Genomic DNA, 27961 nt, shown 5'->3' with positions numbered 1-27961 from the left:
AGATGTCTCATGGTTTGTCATTGATATTTTATCCTTTTATTCTTTCCTTTTCTCTCTCTCCTTGTGCCATGTCTCCCCCTCCCCTATCTGTCTCTCCATCTCTCTAGTCTACAGCATCTCTCCTCCACTCACTGGCCATACATCCTCCTGCTTTTCTGGCCGCACTGCACACTGCTCGTCTCTTTAATTCGCACCAAAGTCTATTTGCATTGTACTTTGCCTTTGGATACAGTATTGGATTTTTTCGCAGAGCTTGCTGTGTGCTCGCGGCTCCTCGGAGACCAAAACTAAAAAAGGATGGTCAGTCAGCAGAAGTGTTGGGAAGCCTTTACATTTTCGCTGCCAACCTTTTAATCGCCGTGGGGCGAAAATAAAACCTCGCTGACAGTGGAATTAGTCCACATCTTTCTTTCTTTTCCCCCACCTCTTTCTTCTCTGTCTCCCTCTCCGATATGCAATTATTGTGCGCCGATGGAGGTGACGTTCATCGGAATTGATGCCAAATACTAAACAGTGCGATCTGCGTGTGAGATATAGGCGATATCTACGGAGCTGGGAGAAGTTTGACTGCGCATCGTCTTGTGTGGTAAGCGTTGGCAACTGCGGCTCAGCGCCGGTGCAGCAGAGCGTTGTTATAGGCCAGCGTACAGTACGAGATGTAGCGGGACGTGTGGGCATGGGAGAAGAATAGGCTACAGTATAGTAGGGGTATGCCGCTGCAGCTGGAAGGGGACCTGCACCGGGTTAGGCTGATAGAGAACCGCGGACGGGGGTGATGAAAGCCGGAGAAAGAGAGGTATTGACACTTTCCCTCCCACTGAAGGGAATTCAGACGGCGTGTAGGGATGTGAGTCGTGAATGAAGGGGATGCAGTAGAAGGTGCGTACAGTCACAGCAACACTGAGGGGATTCATACTGTATGTGAAGAGTCCAGCTGCGGTGCAGAAAGGATTGCGGGATTACAGATGTGCGTGTGTAGATCCAGGTAGAGGCGTTTCAAACCTTTAGCTATGACTGGATATCCAGTGGTGGGGCATAATAAAGCACAGCTCAGCCTGTGTCCTTTCACAAGTCATCAACTTATAGAATGAATTAGTGAAATTGAACCGAGGCTCCTGCATTGAGGTGGTGGGCTATAGGACAAGGGTCCAACAAAGAAAGAACATGCAGATCTAAGAAACAGGAACTTTGCATCATCACCTTTTCTTTTTATTATTATTATTATTATTATTTAGACATCAACTAACAGCTGTACAGATGTTGTCCTGTAGTGTTTAGAAAAGCCAGATTGCAACTATATGTAAACATTTGGGTGCATGGAGATTGCTGCATTGGGTGTTGTGAAACTGTCAGCACATTGCTGTGCTTGTGTGATGTAGTAGTGAAAAAATGTGAGCACCTGATAAACATTTACGGGTCACTTTACACCCACATGCATGCACTGAGGGTCAAATACTAGCTGCCAGTTAATGCCTGCAAGAAAATGTGATCCGGCTACAATACTGTACTGTTTTATAATGAAAGATATATATGGTTTGATATGTATTATTTAATTTGTTTTCACAGTCAAACTACTAGAAGGGAGGCTGTACAATTAATCATTCTGGAATTAAATTCTGTTAATACTGCTTTAATTTGAGTTAAAAGCAGCCAGTCAACAGAGCTGGCCAGGTATTGTAGTTTTAAACAAGTGAGGATGTCTCGTTTCAGGAATGGGCGATGGAATGTGCTACAGCTTTGCAATGAGACGTCTGTGGGTCTGTGTCTTGCTTGTGAGCATCACCTGCCGTCCAAGGTAAGGAACTGACATGAAAGCACATTTTGAGGAATTCACCTCTTAGTGAATACACATTGCGTCTGTATTTGCAAGTTTTAAGTGACTTTTTTTGAAAGTAAGATAGAGTAAGATTGTCTTAAGTCATCTCTGATTTGAAGAGTTGTGTCTTTTTCTAATTAGTTTCTCTTATGCGCTTCCATCCAGCCTCTCCCAGGATGTAACTGGAACTCCCAAAGAGGCAGAATTAAATGACAATATTACCATCTTCACACGCATCCTGGACGGACTGCTGGATGGCTATGACAACAGACTCCGCCCTGGACTAGGAGGTAGGTAGCCAACACCTCTGCCATTTTTGGTAATTAAAACAGTCACACATTTGCTAGGTGAGAACTAGGGCTGCACGATGTGAGGAAAGCATGCGATAACGTTGTTGAATATCGTGATAACGGTATTACTTGTGATAAATCAACACCTATCAGACATACTCAGTTCTGCATTTCTGCTGGTTCAATATTCTGCTAAAATACAACAAATGGCTTGTTGAATTTAAAACAAATAAAAGGAAAACATTTCCAATGTTCTTTTATTGACCACATTGAACATTGGATTGAATATGTAAGGCACTACTAAAAAAAGAATGATAATTACATTTTAAAGTGCAGTTTTCTCCTTTGATTTTCTTTCTACTAACACAAAAACATCTCTGAGTGTCTTTCGCGATGCGTTTATTGCGCAAGTTGATATTTTGATGACAATAAGAAAACGATATATTGTGCAGCACTAATGAAAACTGAGTATATCATAATGAAATAGTATTGAGGGGGTCTCTCTTTATAATAACACCCAATACAGAAAGCTCTGTACTTCTGGATACAGATGAAAGAAAAACGTGTTGTTCAGCCTCTGCATCGATAGCTCTGCATGAAAGATTACAGCCCTTCAGTCCACACAGAGAACTATGCTCTGCGCTGCAACATCTGTCTTCTGCTCATTCCAGACATGGAAAATGTGTCTGTATTCATGAAGTCTTTGACAAAGAGGCATGATCAGCTGTTAACGTCTCCTCTAAGTATGATTTAATGGCACTGGAAACACGCCGAAGCAGATAGTACGTTGGTGTGACCTTGAGAAAGCCAATATTCCTGGCATAAAACAGCAGCTCCGTTGTTCTCAGTGCATGCAGGCCAAAGTAGGCAACAACTGAAAAGTTATTATCAGAAAAGAGGAATGAAAAGACACAGAATCTGGTCTAATGAGAACAGTGGTGGAATGTAACTATGTACATTTACTCAAGTACAAATGTTGAAGTACTTGTATTTTACTTGAGTCTTTTCTTTTCATGCCACTTTCTACTTCTACTCCACTACATTTCAGAGAGAAATATTGTACCTTTTACTCCACTACATCAATCTGACAGCTTTAGCTTTTAGTTTTTTTATTAAAAATGAAACTTTCCATTAATATAAAAGCCTACAAATACAGCTGAAATGACGAATCCACTTAGTTGAGTGACAGAACTGTTTGGATCATTTCCACATTCTAAAATGGGAGGATTTTTCTGCATTGAGTACTTTTATTTTTAATACTTTAAGTACATTTTCCTGGTGATACTTTCAACGCAGGACCTTTACTTGTAACAAAGTATTTTTACAGTGTATTATTCATACTTTTACTTAAATAAAGGACCTGAACACTTCTTCCACCACTGAATGCTATGTGATTTCAGTGTTACATTGTTTTATGAAACAGTACAGTGTTTATATCATTACAGATCAACACTATTAAATATATGTCTGTCATGAACAATATTTGGCCCTATATTAGTACAAGTGTTGTACTTTAAGGTTGTGCTTACACATACAAAATAAGGTTACAGTAAAATCAGGATTCTCTTAAATAGCTACCAACACATGCCTAATCCTAAAATTAGGTTGTTAAGTTACGGTACCTTAAAAAGTTCCAATATGTACTTCGTACTTTTTTAAACTGAATAAAAAAAGACCTGTAGTTTTATATTGATTCACTCAAAACACAAGGAATGCCACAGTGTCTTTATAATATGAGACCACTAGGAGTCGCCAAAGTCAAAACATTTCAAACCTTACATACAGGGGCTTTAATAACAATGTAAGGATTGATGCCATGCGTGTGCAACTTCTACCTCCGACAAAATGTTGTGAGGTAGTGCTCTTTCTCGCTCTCTGTAACTGCTGGACCAGAAGTGATGGTTTCTTTCGAATAAGTGATTCTTTTGTTCTCAAACCAACACGGGTCCACACATCCAGCCATCTTTGTTATTGGTGGAAGGAGTGATAATCACTCTGTAGAAGGTCAATGGTTGCAGAGGACAGCAATCCTTGTATATCTGTAACTGAACCTACCATTAGTCTCATTGAATTTATCACACAGTACAATCGAAAGTGGCAGAGTGTTATTCCCTTTTTCACACTGCTAAGTTCTACTTTGCTTGGGACATAAAGTGACTAAATATTAAAGTATAATAAAATCTGAGCATTGAAGTTGCAATGAGTTAAACACTTTTTTAACTAACACAACCTTGTGATCCCCAGCCCCTATTACCAACTAGTACACATTATTTTGAGATATTTTTGAAGGATGGAACCAACAGTTGAGTAGCTGTCATCACTTCCAACCTTCACCAAACAACCCAAAGTTTGACATTTTTGGGGGCAAACCCAACATTGTAGAACTGCATTTGCTAGTAAAAGTATCTATTTGAATGATGCTGCATATACAGTAGATACTGCAACAACCTATACCAAGTTCAGAGTTAGGGAAGTTGGTTTATTATTCTCATTTAATGTCTGTAATGTCACAGAAAACAAAAACCTGCCTTAGGCCTTCATATCTATCTATCTATTCTTACAGAGAAGGTGACAGAGATCAAGACCAACATCTTTGTCACAAGCTTTGGTCCAGTCTCTGACACTGAAATGGTAAGCTCCTTTTATTAAGTTACATTCTAAACGTATACTAAATATAATAATACAACGCTATGGAAGCAAAAAAGAGTTTTGAAAACCATGTATCTGAATTTTTCTGAATTCACCTCTTTTAAATTAAAATATGACATTCCTTGATTTGCAATTTCAAAAACGGAATTTGAATATATTTTTTTCAATGGTCACAAATTCAGATCCAAAAATTCAAGTTTCAGAATAAAAAATAAATAGATTCAGGTTGCACAAATTCAATTAGTCAAATTCAGATCCAAAAACTCAAGTTGAAATAATTCATATAGCAACATCCGGGCTACCCAGGACCCAGGTTCTCAAAGTAGACTATTTCAAGATTAAGTATTCAGTGGCTGGTAACATTCAAATACCTAAGTTTCTCTTTTGCTTCCATACAACCCTTTCTGCATCTATAAATATATTCTTAAAATCCCATTGAAATATACTAGATTTTCTTTTACATGGCCTTATGTCAACCACAATACAATTATATTAAAAAAGGATGTAAACTTATTAAAACAAGAACTTGCACAAAACAACTTAAAAATACATCCACATTCAATGCAGTTGATGCAATCATGGCTTATTCTTTCTAATTGGCACCCTGATCTTTCATAATGTACCATTAACTAAAAAAACGTGTGTTTAAAATAACTCCACATCAGTAGTGTGTAACACCTGGAAGGTGCAGTCATATACAGTATGTACTGAATACATTCATAATGATAGTTCTTTTATCTTTAAATGAGGCTCCATGTATACACACAGCTTTGTACCTTCATGACATTACTCCCCATATACATGCACAGTATTTATTTGGCTAATCAATTGATGTGTGTTTTAATTTTAACCTGTGTTAATTGTGTTATTTCGTTCTGTAGGAATACACTATTGACGTGTTCTTCCGTCAAAGCTGGAAAGATGAAAGACTTTGCTTCAAAGGCCCAATGGAGATGCTTCCCCTGAATAATCTCCTGGCCAGTAACATCTGGACTCCCGACACCTTCTTCCTCAACGGGAAGAAATCCATCGCACATAATATGACCACACCTAACAAGCTACTGCGGCTGAAAGATGATGGGACACTGCTCTACACCATGAGGTAAACTCTCCCACGGTTAAACTTTAATCCTGCTTTGGACCACAGTAGTATTAAGATTTATTTTCCAATCAGTCAAACAACTAATGCCGCCCTTACACCAAATTACTTTTCAAGTGATTCTTCGACGATCTTGCTAGATTTGGTACGCGCTTCCCTCGTCTCAAGGTGTAAGGTGGTCAAAAAACTCAGTCCCAGCTGTATTAAGTCAGTCTTTTTCTCCGTCTTGACCAGTGACGTTCCGACAAAATCAAACGTGTTTGACATTATCGTAACTCGTAAGTCTTGGTGGTGAAATCTTATAGTCTGTGACTAAAACTCTGTGACATTATGTCAGATTGTCTTTAGATGTGAGCTGGTGTTGGACTAGTCTTTTCAAAGTCTTTTCAGAGTCTTCTAGTGTATGGTAGGCATAAAACATTGAACCATAAGAGCTGACGATTGCGGTTCAGAAATGTTGTGTAATACTTGTTTGGTAATGGTTTTTAAGACCCCTGCTGCACTAATACAGCCCACACACTCATACTACATGTCTCAGTGGTGCATCGATGCATCATCATGTTGTCCTCATACTGGATACTGGAGGTCAGAGGAACTTGAAATGTTTGCATTGACCCAGTGCTCTGACACAGGGAACTGGGTCTTCCACTCCTAACTATGTCTTCACATCACAGAAACCTTTACTTTCACAGGAAACCAGCATGGGCTATTCTGCTTATTACTGCTCTAACACAATTCATATGTGGTAGCCATGACTGAACTCATGTGTATGAGCTGCTATGGACAGGTGTAAAGTACATACTGTTTGCATTTTATGTTATTTAAAAGTCACTTAAGAGCTGACCCATTCATTATTAGTTGATTGATTAGCGGATTTACGGGTGAGAGCAACACATTACTGTCCATACTTTAGAAAGAAATATTATATCCGAGATAGAAACATCTCGTTTACATCCACTTTCATGCCTGTGCTGTGTCATTGTCTTATCAGGACAATAAATCCTCCGAATCAAATATTAACAAAGGAAATTGGAGGAAATGGACGTGGAGGGCATGTCAAAAATGACTATTGATCCACTGACTTTAAAATTGCTTGAAATCTACAACACAATTGCTAACACTACAAGCCATTAGTAACGGCTTCACGATGGCCCATTAATGTGTCGGTGTTCTGGGAACAAGATTATTAGAGAAACATTTTACGCCTGCATTACTCTCCTACATTGGTTGTTCACAGAACAAGCAGTGTGCAGTGCCCTAGCTAGTGTACTGTGAAAATATCTCTCGGACAGAAGACAGAGTTTCGATCCAGGCAGTGCATGCCTTACAGTACAGTACATATTTGTTATAGATCACATACACTTCCTATTAATCTAAAACATAATCTGTACCTGTGTGAAATAACAGTGATGGTAGCGATTTAGATTTTCTGTTTCATTTGGTAATTCATCTGCACTGTTGGCCATTATGATTTATTAAGGAGCCAGTACCCCATATATTTGTTTTCACTAATTAGAAGTCCCTTCTTGGATATTAGTCATGCTCAGAAAAATGTCAGCTATCCAAAGCTAGGCTGACCTATCCATCTTGTAGTTCTCCACTTTGATAATACACACTTTATGTTAGTGATTCATCTCAAATAAATATATATTTTTTTTAAAAACACTCAACTCTACCACCGAAACTACTGACAACTCCACAGAAGCAGAGAATAGCAGTGGCTTTTGTTGTTACTAAAATAAAGAGACTTTCTTGCAAACTTTTTTCTATAAAATGTCAGAAAACAGTGAGAAATGCCTGCTTGTTATTTAACCAACAGTCCAAAAACCAAAGACATTTAGCAAAAGCAGCAACTCCTCACAACTGATAAACTGGAACCAGAGAATCTTTCTTTCTCAGAGAAAAGCTTTTTTACTTGAAAAATGAAAAAAGATCGATTATCAAAATAGTTGGCAATTATTTTCTGTCGATTAATCAAATACTGTCTCTGATACTTTCTGATTGCATTATGTTATTTAATGGGGAATTAAGATAAATCACAGAGGGACACTACATTCAATTCAGTGCATCCTCCTTGATTATACAGTATACTATTATTTTTTTTATAATATACGATGTTCAGTATAATGCAATGAATTCCAGACTCATCAGTACTTCTATTCCCTTTCTCACTACTACTACATATGGAGAGTGGTGTATGGTGTGTACTGTATGTTGATGTGGGTTATATTTTTACTAAGAGAGCAGACAACCTTTTATATACTGAAATCCCTCTGTGGTCAATTCTGATTGTATGTATGTATTGTATCATTATAATATAGTGTGAGGTATTATCAGTAGTATTAGATGTACTCAGATCCTACTTAAGTACACTAAGTGAAAGTCCTTCATTCAAAATATGAAGTATCAAAAGTGAAAGAAGACATTAGGCAAAATGCTCCTAAGTGGTACCTAATAAAAGTGGTATATTGTTATATAATATTATATTATTTGATAATCATATTATCGTATTATACACTACTGTAGCTAAACCCCTTACCATAAAGTCCCCCTTTAGTTCCACCTTGCTAAACATGCACACTGCCCGACAGTGTGATAAATAAGCTTGGTCCAACTCTACTCTGAAGCTATAGAATGTTTACACTAAGTACAATATTAAAACACGACTTGTTCATGGATGCACCATTCCATCACATAGAAATATTATAGATGACATCATGGGTGCATCATTTCATACCAATTTTCATAAAATCCAGCCAGACATATTTGGTATCGTGGGAAATCTTCAGATCCTAACTAGAATTTGAAATATGTGTTGTTTTAGTTTGAACAATATTTGGCTGCACAGCTAGAGTCTGTATGTCTGATGGTGATTACAGCAGCTCTGACTATCACAAGTCTGGCCAGCAGAGGGCAGCATTAGATAAGGCTGTGCGGTTCACTGTCTGTGAATTCAGGTAGTGTTCATGCATTATACTCACTAGATGAGCTCATTTGTTTTGTGTTGTTTCCAATGATGTGATGTTTTTTTGGCAATTCCACAGACAGGTGGCAGCCTTACTCCATGAAATAACCCTCAATTGCTCTCAAATAATCCTCAAGCTCATTTTTGCACACACAGTTGCATCATTTTTCCTAGATAGATATGATCACGGGTCCCTCTGGTGGCTCAGTTGCCTATTGCTCCGTGCTGGGAAAATTACATTTTACTCTGCTGTTAACTATCTGAGATGCACTAATGAAGACAGACTATGATTTTCATTGGGTAATGGCTGTATACACAATTAAGCACAGCCTAAATTAAACAAATTATTCATAATAAGAGAGTATGTTCATTTGTGAAAATGATGATCATTGTGATGATGATGATGTCGTTGTTTCATTTCACACACTGTCAATTTGCTCTCTGACTTTGCACGCATGACTTCTTCTTTCAGACTGACTATATCAGCAGAATGCCCCATGCAACTGGAGGATTTCCCGATGGACGCCCATGCTTGTCCCCTTAAATTTGGAAGCTGTGAGTAAACACGCCTTTAAGCAAATGCACACAGTGAGTAACAGCATTAAATAATGCAGGAAAATGTACAGTTGAAATGTTTCATGATCACAACCTAGACATCGGTGACACACTAAAAGTGTTACACCAAACCTTTCCTAAAATACACGAGGTCACTAGTGTGCTGTCGTATGGACATGCCATCAGTTTCAGTGTCTTTATCCATGCAGGGGATATAGGGATGGATGTGCCGGGCTGTGTTTGACAGCCCGTGTCCCTCAGGTGGAAAGCTATTGTTGTGGCGATGCAGGATATAGTTATGTAGACACTGACACACTTGTCCAGATTAAGCCATTAATCAACATGTCAGGGCTGCTCTCCTGCATCTTTCACTGCCTCAGCTACTTTTAATGGGAAATATTTGAACCACACAAAGTGGGAAAAGCTAGAGGCGCACGCACGCACACACACACACACACACACACACACACACACACACACACACACACACACACACACACAGGGGCGTAGCACAAAATTATGGGCCCTGTAGAAAGAAAGGCAGGATTGGTACAATGTGCAATAGTAATACATTAAAAAGACAGACTGTCGCACTGGCCACACACACACACACACACACACACACACACACACACACACACACACACACCACACACACAAATTTACCAAGGTAATCTTTAAAAAGCCAATCCCACACCTTGCAAACGCACAGCTAAATCACACTTGTGGCTTGTGTCCCATGGCTTCTAAGCTAGTTAGGTTTCCTTACATAGCTCCAGTGGTACAAAAATAACTGGGGATCTCCTGTCATGTAAGCTTAAGATTAGCATTTGAGGTCTTCCCTACCACTAATGTGTGGAGGGTAATCTCGAGCCTCAACACTCTCTGGGCTCAGAGGCAGAGCCACAGGATGCTGCATGCTTGCCTCAGTGTCATTTAGCTACTCCTACGCCTGCTTTGGTCACCTCAACCCCCAGATGAGACAATCAGAGCAACTAACTGAGACTGCATTGGCCTGTGTACTTGAATTGCAAGCCATCTGATGTCGATTAACTTCTCAGTGAACCCAGAACGTCAAAACCTGATTTAATTAATTATATGAGGTTTAAACACAGATGTTTTTATCTGCGGCCCTGTAGATTCAGTGTAACTGTGATTAAATTGACTTCAGTTCACTTTATTTGTCTCTGCAAGGGCAATTGTATGCAGCAGCTCACCACCCAGCTCAACACATACTGTACACACACAATTACCAGGAGAAGAAAAAAAGCACGCAAAGTGTGTTTCCATCGACCTGTTATTATATATATACGGTATATAAATGTGCGCACAAAAGAAACAACAAAAAAGAAAACAGTTTTTACACTTGGCTGAGGTGGAACAGTTGGTCTATTGATAAAAGCAAAACCTGGCAAAGTGCAATAGAAATAGAACTTAACATGATCATTATCAAACGTCATGGATGGAAACGCCCATGAATTTACATTTTTGTTTTGGAAATTTAAAATGTGTGCTACATTTAGATGGAAACCTGGATACTGTTCATCACAAAGCCAAAAACCATTAAAGGCAATAAACCTAAAATGTGATTGCTAATGGATACACGAATAAATGAATAAATGTAAATATTCAAAAATAAGTAACACAACATTTTTAAGCCGTACAAAAGGACTGATATGATGGAATGTTCTCAGCATTTTTCACTATCACATGTCACTATTATGTTTTAGAGGTTTGTGCTGTATTTTCATCTTGAGCTTTGCAAGATTATTATCTATTAAAACAGAGGTGGCAAAGTGGACTATACCCATAGACTGTATAAAACTAACTTGAGAATAACAAGTATTTTGTTGCCCATAAAATGATTTTCAAAAGCTAATGTTACAGCAAAAATACAGCCTATGCGAGGTTATAAACTGTAAAAGTTACCGTGGTGCAGTCTATCCGGTTTTCTCTGACTCCATTAACCCTAGCTAATCCTTTGACCTAATGGACAGCACTCACCCATGAGCTAAAGGCTTTCAAAGCTACAGTAGACCTGTCCTTTTCCGTTGTGTTAATCACTTCTCGTGGACTGAACTTACTGTCAGTCTCATCCTCTGCCTCATGTTCCTTTCATTGTAGCTTGAAACTGTCGCTGACGCTATACAGTTGTACTGATGTAACAATTTAAAGGAAGTGTAAATTGGATAGAAAATGTTTGGATGATGTAAACACACTGAAACAAAATATATATTTGCTGCTATTAGCTGTGTTGGCGTGAAGCTAAAGCCACATACAGTACTCCAGCTAGGTCTGAGTAATAGTGTTTTACAATTGTTTAAATCGCTTGTTTCTATTTTATCTCTGGCAGTAGCTCTTTGGTTGGCAAAAAACGTCACTGAGGTGCCATGTTGGTATATAGTACATTCCCATTTACTCAAAGTCTTTTCAGTTGTCTATCTCTGCTTTACTAATCTAATGTTGTCACTTGCCCCCATTTAATTTCTGTAAACCTCTCTACTGTGAATTTCTGTATAGTTCTCTCTCTTTCTCCACCTTCTCTCTTATTTTTCTGGCTGAGAGTTAAACAAAAAAATCAATACCACTCTCATATCAGTCTGTTAAAAGTATAATATGCAGTATTTTACTAAAAAACAATGCAAAAGCACTCCCTCTCAATCAAGTGTGTGGCGGTTTCTGTATCTGCAGAGACCCTGCCCTCTGCCGGTATTTTCTCTTTTCTTTTTCTGTGTGTGGGACGTTTATGGATGTCAGCAAAAAAACGTTGGGCCCCATGTGGGTGTGTAACCCCCAGCCAATAACAGCGTGCAGCCCGTTCTTAGTCCCAATACCGCTGCTTTTATTACCCCTCAGCCAGGGGCGCAACTACCCACTGCCAGAGGGGTATGCAGCACCAATTTTGGCGCCCCCCCCCCAAAAAAAAACAACAACAACAAATAAATAAATAAGTGTGCCGGACATCATCATGTATGGGGTTTAAATAATAAAGGTTTATTTTAAAGTATATCAGTCCTTGTAGGCCTACCATAATTATATGGTATATATATACATATATAAATGTACTTTATTTTCATTACGATAAATAAATCATCATTGATGGCATTCGAGCATATGTGTTGCGGATGTTTAAATTTGCGTTCTGATTTGTTTACTACGTCCCCGCTGTCAGACGTAGGCTAATTTTTATATTTCCCACATGCGCCGGGTTTTGATACAGAAATGCATTTTTCATTCGCAATGGCAAGATTAGCCTAATAGCCTATAACAAAACATGTTAAATTACTTTGATTTGGCATTAGAAGTAATCAGACTTCATCTGTAAGCAACACTAACGTTAAAGTGCAAAATGAAACGAATGTGAGGAGGACTCGGAGCTTGAACTGGACATTTAGTTTTGTGTGGTCTAATAGAACTCCTAGGTGATGTCATCACTGGTCTCATCTCTACGTGATGTCATCACTGGTCTCATCTCTACGTGATGCCATCGCCGACCTTAAGTCTGTCTCATTCACTCCTTGCCTGTGTTGTTCTCCACTAAGAGTCAAGTTTGTCTGCTTGACAATTCCATTTTGCAGCGATAAAATTGAAGTGAGATGAACAAACAGAGAAATGTACCTTTTTAGATAAAACAGATGTTGACAAAGTTTTCTTTTGGGGACATAATTTGAAATTGGGAAAAATTTGAAGTTGGAAAAAAGGTAATAAATTGCAATATATGGCAGAATATTGCAATATGTTTTAAATCGCAATAATATTGTATCGTGACTTAAGTATTGTGATGATATTGTATCGTGAGGCCTCTGGTGATTGCCACCCCTAATATAAAGATGTAGCGATAGACGCTCACCAGATCTGCTGTCATGCTTGAATTGGAGGACAGAAGTTGATCCACGTTTCCCCACTTTTTGCCACAGCTGATAAATTATCTTTCTTTCAGCGGATTGATTGATAGCTGTCCTCCAGCGTGAACAGAACTGTGTCCATGGCAACGGTGTGTTATACTTAGCAACGGTCTGTAATAACAGACCGCATTTCTACATTAGAATTCAACCAAGCCATGTAATAATATGCAGTAAGGTTGTGCTGCTGTTGAAATTACATTCACATTTTGGATTTTAAAAAGTACAAATATGGAGAGCCATTTAGCACAGACCTGTAAAGAGAGAGAGAGATGTGACCCTGTAATTACAGCGTCCATGTCACCCAACAGATGTAACTATAGCCTGTATGTCTGACAGCACAGCTAACATGAACAGCTAATGGTAAAACTAAATCTATTAATGATTCCATGGTAAACCAGAGTTATTGCATAAGTTATGTTTCCAGCTTTGTGTCATTTATTGTGCATGCTACCTTATATTTACCAGTTGATATTTTACCTTAATAAAATTAAGATATGGCATGCATGGGATTGGTACCATAGGGTTTAACCAAAATCTAAATGTAGCTATCAGCAACACTGGTTTGCATTAAGCTAGCTGTAAACCCCACTTTAGCTGCTAGTGTAAGCAAACACTAGCTAGTCTGAGAACAGTCTGTTAACATGAATATTTGCAAGCCTCCAAGTTTGGTAGCAAATCTATGCATGATTCCATGGTAAACCCCCATTTGGCTGCTACATTCCCAGTGTTAGCAAACGCTAGCTGTTAACATGAATATTTGCAAGCCTCCAAGCACAGACGTCACACTTTAAATCCTACCTGTTGCCTCTCACCATCCACTTATTTAACTGCTGTCACATCCCTGGCCATGCCATCTCCTTTTCCCTCTTTCTTTTTCTATTTTTAGCCCCTGACAGCTTTTTTGCTTTATCCATCTTTTTCCATAGACGACAACTCACTACTCGTACGCTCGTACCTGCTTGCTCGGCGCTCACAGCGCCCCCCCCTTTCTATGTCGACATTCTATGATGTACTCTTATGAGATAGGGCGCCTACTCTAGCCTGTTAGTCCTCTCAAATGTTTTTCTCAAAAAAAATTTTTTACCATCGCTTTGGCGCCCCCATGGTGCTGCGCCCCTATGTGCCGCATATAACGCATACCCACTTTTTGCGCCACTGCCCTCAGCATCTGATACTGAGGCACAAGTTTAACCGATACACACACAGACAGGATGAAGCTCTGCATTCGCATAAAAATTGGCAATGCGGCACATTCCTGAGAAAGTGTGTTTGTTTTATTTGTGCTTTAGAATGGAACTGATGTGAAACAATCAGAAAATAACGTGTCATTCCTCTGATTCCACTGCTTTGTTCGGTGCTCCCTCTCTTCATTCACTCTCTAGCTCGCTTGACCACAGCTGCTCTCTCTCTCTCTCTCTCTCTCTCTCTCTCTCTCTCTCTCTCTCTCTCTCTCTCTCTCTCTCTCTCTCTCTCTTAGGGCTGTCTGTCCAGTTAAAAACCAACCATTTTATCCAGAAAGCAGCGTGCCACACATACCCAAACTATATAACCCGGATTACACAGGATTTTTAGGATGTCATACCTTTCTTTTAAAGCAATAAATGTACCTTTTATCTTTACTGTATATGTACAAATTGTAGTCTCGACCTACAGACAAAACTCTCTTGACTGTTCAAATTTGGACAAAATAATTATGAGCAGAAGAGAATTAATAGTCAGTGATATTTTCTTTTGCCATACTTCGCTCAAAGTAATATGTGTTTCTTGGAGAATATAAATTCAACTGCTCACATAACGCAGTTCTACAAAGACTTTTTTGAGACAATGCAGTGTCTTTGAGATGATAATCCACAGACTGGTTTACTGGGGTCATTCTAAATTGCTGTCTTCTAACACCACATTGCTGGATTAATGCAATACTGTTAGATTGGACACTGCACTGCATTACGATTGAGAGTAAGAGAGAGACACACACACAGATTTAGTGCATCTACAGTATGTGTGTGGTTTGTAGTACAGTACAGTATGAGCGAATGAGAGGGTTTTTGCATTTTCCAGAGCTTGTTTTCAAGTTGAACTTATGTATGAATGACAGAATTTGTGTTTTTGAAATTGCAATTCAAGGCTTACCATTAGCTGTGCTTCACACACAACAGCAAACAAGCAACTAAAATACTAATTCCAGAGCTAAAAGGTCAAACCCTGTGAAGGCATTCTCTCAAACTGTGGCAACATTCACACATAACATCATGCCATTAGTAACATCTGCCTATTGTGATACACTCAAACTGATTACATCAGCTCCAAACACGAGGCTCTTAATAGTGACACCAAGTTAATCTCTGTGTAATAAAGCAAAGTGGGTGAAAGTTCATGTGTTGTATTACAGCCACGCTACATTTCTTAGCTAGTAACATCTAACGCCTCCTTCACACATGCAGTCTAAAAAGTTCTGGAACATTTTCTGCGCGGGGTCGTGTGAATGAAAGCAGGGACACATATTCAGAGAAATCTGTACTACCAATTTCCCACATCAAGATCTAGTGACATTTCGAGGTAAATGCTGGTGCGGATGTGTTGTGAATGACAGCAGTAACATTGCAGGGAGGGGCATTTAAAGAGTGACGTCTGTCTGACAAAAGACGCTTTCACATGGAGCGAGGGAACCCATCACAAGACTGCGCTGACGTTGAATCCGCGACTTTTTTATAGTTTAAAATTAAAATGCTTTTGCATTTCTGCGCCAATGTTTTTCGCGGGTGATTTGATAACTAACAAGCAAACTTGTTGAATATTAAAAAACATCACAGAACATAGGCACCGGAACAAAAACAGCTCGTCGCCCACCATGTTCCTGAAAATAATAAGAGACGTCTTTCACCACGTACACGTACATTCGGCCTTGCTCCATCTTCTTCCTTCTGTTGAGTTTTATGGCTGCTGGACTATCCCTGACAACGCATGTGTTTAAAGGCGCTAGATGGTAATGTTCCAGAATGTAGTCCAGGTGTGAATAGTGGAAATCACTAGCTGTGCCTGAATAGGTATTCCAGAAATTTACCAGGAACTGTGTGTGAAAGAGGCTCAGAAGCCGAGGAACCAATGTGTAAACAGTTTACAGTATTTGACTGATGTTTCTGAAGATCCATAAGCAAATCCTGCTACCACTGCAAGGTATATACGAGGTCTGTAAGACACATTTCTGCACTCCTTCTGTATATACTGTGTTGACACCACTGAAAAACACTGCCTGTAGTTTTTTGGTCATCAAATCCCATAAAAAGACCAAAACCAACATTGAATTCATCCTACTAACAAGTATTGTCTGTGTAACCAAAACCTGATACAGCATATTCCTACCAAAGGACTCCAACAATGTTTTGTTGTCATACAAACTACATAAAAACATGTTTAACCTTGTGTTGTCTTCCCGTCAACTCGCTTTTTTCTGAGCTTTTTTTATACATAGTCAATAAACCTAATTTATATGACATGTTACCTATTTGTGAGTTAAAAAAGCAGAAATTATGAATTATTTTGACTAATAGTTAAGGTCAAAGGATGTTGAGTGAATCACAAACGTCAGGACAGTGTTTAGAAACCATTAAACATTTTTTTTCAAATGCTATAAAATTGAATAGAACACCCAAAATTCAATGAAAGTAATCATTATTTTTTTCTGCGAAGATCTTTCATGCATCCAACTTATTTTTGGGAATTTTGGTTCAAAGAAACCCATATTTCTGATATAAAAATAATTTGACCAATTTTGACAAATTTGACCTGAGGACAACACAAGGGTTAAAAAAAGCTACAGTTGCATTGATTGACATTATTAAACTGTGATCATCATTAAAAACGTAGTTTATTTAGAAACTAGGACTTTAATCTTTGTCTGTACTATGTGTGGTCACTGAGCGTGCTAAGGAATATGGTTCCTTGGTTAGATTTTTCTAGTTTGATGAGTCGAGAGTAGTGACATGTTAGTGGCAAAGTGGCAAATTTGGAAGGACTACAGGATGTCAAAATAATAAATAACAGGGCCATGCGGAATCTGCGGATGCAGAATTTCTCACCGATTTTACGCATATTTTAAACAAATAAAACTCTGAATGTTAACACATCCCAAGCAGAAAAACTGTCCGCAAATTAGGCAGAATTTCATTCTGCATCACCACTAAAAACTGTAAAAAATAATATGCAGATTCCGTTTTGGTCTGATAATAACTGAACTATGTGAATTTACCTGCTTAACAGTGAGTCTGTGTTAGGAGGAGTACCTGTACCTGAAAACATGACTTAAAACGTAACTCTTACATAATTGTATTCATGTAACCTGTCATTTACCAAACTCATCTTTGCTTGAGAGGAAGTAACAAAAAAATTAAAATACCAAATTGTGGCTAATTCGGGAACAATCTTGCTCTCATATTTAGTTGTTTACACTGCTCTCATTGTATACATTTTCATTTAATTTCATCTTTATTGTATTTTTAATAATAATGTAAATCTGTATTTTTATTTGTAACCAAAAGCCCTACTAGGGACAAGTGTCGAGAATTAGCTTCGGCTAAAACCACTATGATACATACATCAGATGACTGTTGAAGTTTATCTATGTTTTTTTTTGTATCTGTCCCTATCTAAATAAACCTTTAAAAAAAAAAAAAAAAAAGCTGATAGAGAATATGAAAATAATAGACAGAACATGCACATTTCCGGGCTGATGGGAAGTTCTCCTTTTTTAGCTTCAGCCACTGTGTACTGTGTACAGGCTTGTGTGTATGCACATATTGTTCAGTTTGTGTTGGGAATCAGGAAATGATTTTGTTTTGATCCACCACATAACATAACATTACGTTACATTGGCAGAAGCTTTTATCTAAAGTGACTTTGAATTTCACCCTACACACACCAGGAGCTATTTGGGGATCAGCATCTTGGATAGGCTGTTCTTTCAGAATGAACTCTTTTTGCTTTAGGAATAGTTAAAGATTGTGATTAATGTCCATATTTCATTTAGGTGATATTTGATGAACAACGTAATGATCTTCTGATCTGATATGTACACTGGATCAGTATCTGAATAACCTTATGAAACAGATCATGTATCGGCAAGACATGCAATTTTATAAACCTTCTAGAAGAATGTAATTCATAATAACATCAGATGTAAAAATTCAAAATGGAAGGTGCTCTTACTCAGCAGGTACGGTCAAAAGTAGAGCTCTATACCGATATAATATCAATATATTGGCCAGTCCTAGTCAAAAGCTCGGGGAATAGCTAAGTAACTGGAATTTGCTTTCAGGATATTTGCCACAGATGTATAGGTCAAACATAATCATTTTAATAATTTGCACAAGCCTACAAAGAATGTTGGTGTATAAACATCATTACACAGAGTGACATAGACACATTTTATACAGAAAAACAAAAAGCACTGGTATCTAATTGGTTTTGCTTATAACAATTATTTTCATTATTAATTAATCTGAAGATTATTTTCTTCTCTCTCTCTCTCTCTCTCTCTCTCTCTCTCTCTCTATATATATATATATATATATATATATATATATATATGTGTGTGTGTGCCATATAAATAAAGTATTGCTAGCTTTCTTGCTCTAAAATGTCAGAAAATAGAGAAAAAGTCAAAAAACCTGAAAATATTTAGATCTCCATCATATATGATAAAGAAAAGCATCAAACATTAAACCCTCCCATTTGACATGTTGGACCCAGTGAATGTTTGCCTTTTTAGCTTCAAAAAACGACGTTGTGCATATCAACAATATTCAATTTGTTGAATATTCAACAGTTTGTACTGTGTCTGTCTGTCTTGTTTTCATAGATGCGTATCCAGTCTCGGAGGTGGTGTACACGTGGACGCAGGAAGCAGCCAAGTCAGTGGTGGTGGCAGAGGAAGGCTCCCGGCTCAACCAGTACCATCTGATTGGTCAGACTGCAGGGACTGAGGACATCTACACCAGTCGAGGTACAGTGAAGCCAGCTCTCTGATTAAACATGCCCTATTCAAGGCTCCCTGGTAGCTCACCTGGTTGAGCATGCGCCCTATATACTAAGGCTCAGTCCTTACTGCAGTGGCCCGGGTTTGAGTCCGACCCGCGGCCCATTGCTGCGAGAGAGTGGGGGCTCTCCCTCCCCCTTTCCTTTCTTCAGCTATTCTATCAAATAAAGGCCAAAAAAGCCCAAAATCAATCAATCAATAAAAAGATGATCTGTTCTATTATACACACCAGAATCTATACCTTTGCTAGAATTCATGTGGCTACATGCCTCCATTATCTTTTATCACTAAATTATTTCCTCCCTTACAACAGCATTCATCCAGTAGCTTCAGGCAGGAGCGGGCATGTTAAGCCCCCGCTTCAACCCTATTATTCAGCTCTGTGTTATTACAGCGGTGCCATCCAAAGATGTTGTGAGAAGAATTTTGTTTCCTTTTTTTTCAAATCAAGCTGGATAGAGACAATGAATGAATCACAAGGATTTGAGAATGCCTCCCACACATAGCCAGCTGTCTCTGAGGCTGCCAAGAGAAGAGAGAAAAAAAGGTGGGGGGGGGGGGGGGGGGGCAAAAAAATCACTTATCCGTGGTCTGAGCCATTGGGTCTCTAGGGTTAATCCGTATGCAGGCCCATCAGCAGTTGTGCTTTTACCGAGTGATGTCACAGCTCAGGGATTGGCTGCTGCGGCGGAGACACGTGGGGGGGTGGCGGGCGAGCGGCATCTGCTTAATTCTGTTATGTAAAGAAGTATGATAATACATTTCTGCTGCTTGTTTCTGGTGGGGTTATTACAGGGGAGGTGTTCCTATAGCCGTAATGTATACAGAGGTAGTTGCCTAATCGCATATCTGCCGGGGAAAGACCCTGTTTACTCTGGAGAATGTACTCAACGTGTACCGTTAAGTATGCCGCAGAGCTTTTAAGCAGCAGGAGAAGAAACCCAGACTGAGTTGAGATTAGCACACAGGTTGCTATATTTCTCTGTGTGTAACTCTGTCCCCACCCACACTGCTCAGACACACAGAGCCAGCATGGTCTTAATTAGCATTGCTAATCTGAGGTACAAACCCTCTTTAAATAGCCAAGAATAGCTCAGCAAAGCGCTCACACTGGGCAGAGGCAACCTTTGACCTCACAGGTTAAGCCGAAGAGGATGAAAATGTAGACACAGGAATTTAATTGATAACCCTCGGCAAACCTTGTAATTTTATTACATTACACACATCAGTGCTTTCAGATCAAAATAGAAAGCGGCAAAGCTCAACAGATGGTTTAGATCCGTACTCACCAGTTGACCAACATAACTGCATTGTTCTCCGCTATGAATGGCAGTTCTCCGCAGACACTCCAAAAACCAAACGGTAAAATCCACCACAACCACATTTTCACGCCTTGGAGATTTCCATCCACTTCCAAGCCCAGCAGGCGGTCAGATCAGAGTGGGCTTCGCCCAGTCGTGCCACCACAGAGCAGGGCTGCTGGCTAGTAGTCCTCGGAGAGAAGGCAACACAGGTGCCCTTTTCATTAAGGACATGATGCTTTTCACATTGCACAGACCATCCAAACTTTTCTCCCAGTCCCTCTCAACCGCCCTCTGCTTCATTCATCTGTGCACCTGCTCGTAATCACTGCTGATCCAGGTCCGTTTTAGTGTTCGAGCTCAGCCAGGCAAGGATGTATGTCCCCAATCAAGAGTGGCCTGGCCTGACAGAATGGGATGGACTGTCTGCTGCGCACACACACACACACACACACACACACATACACACTCACACACATAGAAAGAGAGCGAGAGAGAGACAGAGAGAGAGAGAGATATACAGGGTGCAGATTGTGACAAGGGATTAGTGAGACAGAAAAAATCCGATTTTGCCAGGAGAAAGCAGCAGTCATCTGTGGATTTTCTATAGTTTATCAGACTCCATGGCCCGACAGGATTTTTGAGAAAGAAAAATCCTTCAAATGAAATCTTCAGTTGATTAACAGGATATGATGATTTCCCCCACAAACCTGTTTTTCAGTGATTTAATTCACACTTTCATATTTAGAGTAGTAGTCCTTCCTAGAGGTTGTTAAGTAAAGTTTATTTGTACAGCCCTTAATCACAGCCTCTGAGGACTACACAACACCCAATGATTAAAGGGAATTAAAACAGCAAAACAGATTTCTAATGACTGCATGCACAAAAAACATACTGGAATGACTTTTAGAAGAGTGTCAGAGAGGCATCCCCATCCAAAGCAGGTCAGATATAAACAAAATGATCATAAAAGCTCACAAACACCAAATAGGTTACCCTAATCATCATGGTCATCATAGAGAAGACACTCAGTGTAGGGACATCAGCCCTGTCTCAGTCACCATGAACATCTACCAGCAGTGTTCCACTGTGGTAATACCAGCAACAGTTGCAACTAAATCTGGATCGCCGTTCTAAACTCCCTTCGCTTCAGGAAACAACAACCAGAACCTCCGAGCTAGCAAACTACACGCGAAAAATGTCAAGTTTTGCTGTGGTCAAAATACGCATGGTGATATCCAGCTAATTTAAATAGCTCACGTTACTGTATTGTGTCAACAGTTAACTTCATTTAATATTGGATGTGGCGTTTTCTTTCGTGGGGTGCAAATGTTCCACCAGAACAAGTTCCTTCCTGAGACTATTCAGAGCCACCGTCTTTGCGACCGGAGCTTAGCGCCGCCCAAGACGATTGTGATTGGTTTAAAGAAATGCCAATAAACCAGAGCTTTTTTTTCCCTATCCAGGAGTGTATGTGTGGAGGGACAGCGCTGTGGAGATAGGTCTGGCAATGCAAGACTAGTCACAACCTAAAATGAGAAAACATTGAAAACAAAATGACACGTGGCATTACTACTACTACTACTACTACTACTACCACACACAGTGATCTTATGGGTGAAAAATAGTCTGTTTGGCAGAGAATAGAGAGCTTGCCGCCCACATTGTCAGATAGAAACTCAGCAGTATTGTTTTCAAGTGAAATGATAATCCAGATAGACTATATATTTTACTGAATTATAAGTCTTGTGTACTGAGTTAACATACAGTAAAAGTCAATGTCCTGGGTTAAACTTGTTCTAGTAAAAAACAAAGCTGGTCAAATGCCAATGGTCAATTTTACAGTGTTAGTGGTAGACTGTAACAGCTCATTTATATTCCAGCTGTGTGTTAGTCCATCTCCTAATACTTTCCTATTCCCCTTATCTGTCTGGGCACTGTAGTTCTTTTAGCAAACATCACTCAAACAGGCGTAAATAGTGCTGTTGTTGGGGACTATTGTAAGCTGTGGATTATTACACATTGGGTGCTCTAGTGAGGGTTTACAGCAGCAGGACGGTGTATGTGGGATTGACTCCAAATAAACAGTTCTTGTGTTCATGGTAATGAAGGTGAATGATGAATACTGCTGTAGTCTATTAATAGCTTTAAGTCTGTTCATTCTCAGAGTTCCCAGGTCAGATTTTTTGGGGTTCTGCTGTGCTGTCTGTGATTTCATAATACCACAAGGAAGTAGTCAATATACAAATAGGTTGTCTTCTGATACACATAGTTGTTGTTTTGTTGATTTTGTATCACATCACATACTCCATCCACTGTTACATCCAATACCATTTCCTTCAGTATTACTGTATACTATCTTCTTCATTATCCTGAGTAGGGATTATAGTTTTTCCCGAAAACTAAAATGGCAACACTTTGAGCATTTCCTCCTCCTTTGTCCTGCTGTTTCCTACAGGTCAATACACCGTGATGATGGCTCACTTTTACCTGAAGAGGAAGATCGGCTACTTTGTCATCCAGACCTACATGCCTTGCTTCATGACTGTAATCCTGTCACAGGTTTCCTTTTGGCTCAACCGGGAGTCTGTGCCAGCACGGACTGTCTTTGGTGAGTTTGAAACACACAGACGGACACATCAGCCAGTAACAACTGTGGAAATTACCAATTTTACACCATATTAGTACAGCCATAGGACTGCATATATATACGGTATGAATATACCTGTAAAATTACTGCAGAGTTTTTAATCTGAAGTATTAATTTTGTGCTTAATACATAAAATGTAAGGTGAATGAAACCATGCATGCATACTGTAACCTGGTGTTGCTGCTGCATGATTTGTCTATAATGCTCTGAAATATGTCCCTCCTTTTACTACGACTTCATCTGTTGGAATAGAAACAGAATAGTAAGTCTGGTTAGTCAAAGTGACCCAGTTCTCTCCGCCACCAGGTGTGACCACAGTGCTCACCATGACCACTCTCAGCATCAGCGCTCGAAACTCGCTGCCTAAAGTGGCTTACGCTACTGCCATGGACTGGTTCATAGCAGTGTGTTACGCCTTTGTCTTCTCCGCACTCATTGAGTTTGCCACAGTTAACTACTTCACCAAGAGGAGCTGGGCCTGGGATGGAAAAAAGGCAATGGAGGCCCAACAGCCCAAGGTATGTACTGTGTGTGTGTGTGTGTGTGTGTGTGTGTGTGTGAATACTTGTTGATTACACATTGTGAAGACCCAAACCTGGCTGACTCACATTGTCAGGAGCAAAAGTCTCACAACGTTAACAGTTTATTCTGGGGCTAAGACTTGGTTAGCATTGGAGGCTAAAGAATGAATGCAATCCCACAACAATGATGTGTCTGTTTGTGTGAATGTCTGGCTGTATTTTTCACCACAGTTGATGGTGTCTCTCAGCTTAGTTGTGAATGCAGATTGTTGTGTTTCTATTTGGCAGTCTCAGTATTGCCCCTTGGTTGGTAATAGGGGATTTGCAGATGCCAGCAATGCCTAGAAAAACGAAAAGGCAGTTGTCGGAAGATGCCATATTTGGAGAAAGAACTTCAATTTGTAGACCGAATGATGGCTAAATATTGGTATGGGAAACATACTAGATGGGGTGGGATAGGGGGACAATAATGTCTGTAGATTTTTATGACTTTATGTATCTGTATTGTATACAGTAAATACTTTGTCTGTATTTTATTGCGCCATCTACCTGCCCAGGGACTACGGGCGGAAACTAGCAATTTGCTACAACCTGGCACAAGACATCTATTAATGTTTTTTGTGCACTGTCCCTGTTCAAATAAATAAATTATATTATATATATTACAATGCACACTGATATTCCACTATCATTCAGAATATGACAATATTCTGAATTTGATGCGGAGTCATGTAAACAGCATATTCCGTTTGGAAACTCCGAATTAGGCCTTGTTTTAAATGTTAAATTTTCCATTTTAGATGGTTTAAAAAACCCTGTTTTTGACGGCTGCATGTAAACGGGATATGAGTGGAATATAATAATTTTCATTAACCATGTAAACAACTTAGTAGGAATCTAATGCACTGCTCCAATATTGGTCTTTATTTATATTGGTCTTTTCAAGAACATATAATCGGAAAAAACAAGACAACCAGTGGATATTACAAGCCGTGCTGTTTTCTATCTTGTTAAATAATTACTATTATTATTTACTAGTACGTCAGAGCAGCTTTAAACCCTACTGTGAGATCGGGATATCAATAGCTGTTCAAAATCGACTCCCCTTTTCTCTTCCTTTTCTTCTCTACTCTATTCATTCTCTCTTCTCTGTGTTACTTCAAGAGTGGTAGTGTGGAGTAGTGGACTTGATGTCGCACATGATAATAAAATAAGAGATGAAGTTCAGAAATGGCGGATCAATACATTTGCAGTTCAGTGGGCCAGTGTTGTGGCACAGCGGCAGTTCATTACTGCCCAAGGACATCGATCCCCACATTTAGCCTTCCTTGGACATCTGTTATTCCTCTCTCTGTGTATGTGTGTGAGTGCCTGTGTTATCAACTAGCTGTTTTATTGTGTTTGACGAATTTGCAGCACCTGTTTTTGGACAGAATTGTGTGTAGGCTCAATCAATGCGTTTTCTTTGTCCCCCACAGAAGAAAGACCCTTTGGCTCTGTCTAAAAAGCCCAACAACACCTGTTCGGCCGGTGTGAATTATACAACCAACCTTACGAAGGACACATCCATCTCTACCATTTCAAATAGCACAGCTGTTCAGCTCAAACCCTCTGAAACCAAGGCCCCGGACCCCAAAAAGACTTACAACAGCGTGAGCAAGATTGACAAGATGTCCAGAATAGTGTTCCCGGTGCTGTTTGGGACCTTCAACCTGGTGTACTGGGCCACGTATCTCAATAGGGAAGCAGTGATCAAAGGAGCAGTTTAAGCTCTGCGATCAGGATCATTCATCGTCCTGACAACCAATTCAGGTCATCATAACTGGATCGCAATACTAATCAATGCCACTTAGTCCTTGTATCATAGATGTGTGTGTTTTTTTAGGTCATTGGATAACATTGCATGTCTGTCGCTTCAGGAAAACGTTGCCTTGAGTTTGTACATGTACGATATACGACTTTTCCTAACAGACAGTTTCTCATTTGAAATCTCCAGTCACTGATTAGTTTCTGCCAAATTCAGATGTTTCACAATGTTAGCATTTGGTATTTATATTTTCTCCTTGCGTCTACAGTAGATGATGGTACAGCAAGGCCAAATGCTATGCAAAACAAAATTTTTACCGTGTCATTACTCGAAAGCAGCTTTGACTTTTGTGACTCTTACTTTGTACAAATGGGCTGGAGGTCCAGGTATGTGAGGCTGGGCCCAGGCCCATGGGACTTTGCTTCCTTGTTGAAAGCAGATGAATAGCCATGCTAAATGTGTTGCCTTCAGAGTGTGATAGCTCATTATGAATGCACTGAAATTCCTGTTACTTCTTCAGAAGCCAGATTTAAAACTTTCATTAAATCATGTTGTGTTTCTTTTTTGCTGCTTTTCTCACAGTTTTGAATGGCCAGTTTTTTCATAAATGTAATTTTCAAACGGGGACAGATTTCAAGCTAAAGTGATACAGTGGCAGCTTCTGTTTCCAGGTCCCCATGTTGAGAATCCTGTATGTGTGTACGTATGGTCGTAGTTTAAGAAACATGTATATATGCCCTGCTTTTAAAAAAGAAGTACCACTTAAGCCAGTAAGGTTAGCTTCTATGTTATGCGTATACAGCAACACAGTGTTGCTCTAGTCTAGTGCTGCATTGACTGGATATTGAGAAATGAGCAGAATAGCTTGAGCTTTAGCAATGTTGACAGAATATACAATGCTTTTTCAAAACATTTTGTTTTTTAGATCAGTTTCTCGTTTCTATAAGCTTTGATGATAACTCGCAAATATTCTTGATCAATATTTGGATGCTTTGAGCAGGATCACTTTTTGTCATAATTTAGAGTAACTGCTGTAGTTAGGAGACTGACTTGAGACAGAAAGTCACAATGACCAGGTTATTCCATTTTTACCAATATCGTTTTTAAATCACAATGTTACTTTTTAGGGCAAGTTGTCATTAAATGAGTGTTAAATTAAAGGAATAATTTGACATATTGGGAAATTCGCTTTTTCTTTTTCTTGCCAAGAGTCAGATGACAAGATTGAGGCCACTCTCATGTGTCTACACAGCAAATATGAAGCTACTACCAGAAACGGATTAGCTTAGCTCTTAGCACAAGACTGAACACAGATAATTCACTTAAAGGAATTCACTTAAAGGAATTTTTTTTTTTTTTTTTTATCTTATTTGCTTCTTTGTCGAGATTTAAATTATTCTGTACCCTCAATATGAAGCTACAGCCAGACGCCAGTTAGCTTAGCTTAGCATAAAAACAGAAACAGAAATGTGCCTAGCAAGACCTCTGAAGGTCACTCGTAAACACGTTTCATCTCGTTTGTTTAATATAAATATATAAAGAGCCAGTGAAAAGACTCCAGCATGTTGTTGCACCAGCTATGTGTAAGTTAAAACATAGCTTTAGTTTGAATGTCAACATGACATCATGACTCCACGTAAACATACACGCCACTTTGGCGCCAAGTGGCGTGTTATCTGTACGCATTTTGAGCTATCCACGTGTATGTCTACACTGTATACAGCGGACGGCAGTCTGCAACGTCACAGCGTAAACATACACGCCACTTTCTAAAGCCACGTGGCGTGTTATCGCGAGTCTACATGTTATCGCGAGGCTACGGTTGGGTTTAGGAAACGTGACACGCGGGTTGGGTTTAGGAAAAGAACAAACGTGGAAAGGAAACAAAGTCGGTCTCCTGGGTAAAAGTCCTGTGTTTGACCCGTCCACCCCCCCGACCAACCTCCCTACGCTGATTTTCTCCCTTTCATACTACTCACTACGGCGTCAATTCACACGCAATCGCAAGGTAATGTAAGTCAATGGAGGCCAAACGGCGTTGATAAACACGCTAAAAAGCGAGTATGCGTCTTGATAACACGCCAATAATGGCATACGAATTGGCGTGTCATACATATGCCACTTCATGAGATCAGTCTGCTGAATGTAGTGAAGGAGTTATGCTATAACATTGTAAAAACGTACGAGTAGGGCTGGGTTTCGTTAAAAAGATTACGATATCAGTAATGATACCAATACCGTGACTTCGATACCGGTTCCTAAACGATACTTTTTTCGATACCAATTTTATAAAGAAAAAAGAAATGACAACATTATTAACGTTATTTTTCAGCTCCTACTATGTGAGCCGTGTCTCTGCGTGAGTTTTTCCT

The 27961-nt window shown here is 39.4% G+C and overlaps 2 protein-coding genes across 7 annotated transcripts in view; one reads left to right on the top strand and one right to left on the bottom strand.

The window, feature by feature from the left end:
- The window catches only part of gabrb3 (gamma-aminobutyric acid type A receptor subunit beta3), a 67510-nt gene extending 46467 nt beyond the window's left edge, over window positions 1–21043 (bottom strand). For both annotated transcript variants that reach the window (XM_036006942.1, XM_036006940.1), the window contains exon 1: window positions 20600–21043. In XM_036006942.1, coding sequence (XP_035862835.1) covers window positions 20600–20694 — 95 coding nt within the window. In that variant the 5' untranslated portion in view covers window positions 20695–21043. The remainder of the gene's footprint in view (window positions 1–20599) is intronic.
- Window positions 126–27033, top strand: gabra5 (gamma-aminobutyric acid type A receptor subunit alpha5). 5 transcript variants are annotated; one of them, XM_031309444.2, is made up of 10 exons: window positions 126–586; window positions 1711–1795; window positions 1982–2106; window positions 4670–4737; window positions 5637–5857; window positions 9292–9374; window positions 19134–19277; window positions 23070–23222; window positions 23568–23779; window positions 25261–25551. In XM_031309444.2, exons 2-10 carry the CDS (start codon window positions 1713–1715, stop codon window positions 25549–25551), a joined length of 1380 nt encoding a protein of 459 aa, XP_031165304.1. In that variant the 5' UTR covers window positions 126–586; window positions 1711–1712. The 5 variants fall into 5 exon arrangements, 4 of the variants coding, with proteins under 4 accessions (XP_031165304.1, XP_031165305.1, XP_035862838.1 ...); XM_031309445.2 differs by lacking the exon at window positions 126–586 and adding an exon at window positions 600–879; XM_036006945.1 differs by lacking the exon at window positions 126–586 and adding an exon at window positions 600–985.
- Window positions 27034–27961: the final 928 nt, after the last annotated feature.

This window comes from Sander lucioperca, chromosome 11, assembly GCF_008315115.2.
Source record: "Sander lucioperca isolate FBNREF2018 chromosome 11, SLUC_FBN_1.2, whole genome shotgun sequence".
NCBI classification, from domain to species: Eukaryota; Metazoa; Chordata; class Actinopteri; order Perciformes; family Percidae; genus Sander; species Sander lucioperca.
The sequence above is the reverse complement of the archived record's forward strand: the minus strand, read 5'-3'. Positions and strand labels throughout refer to the sequence as shown.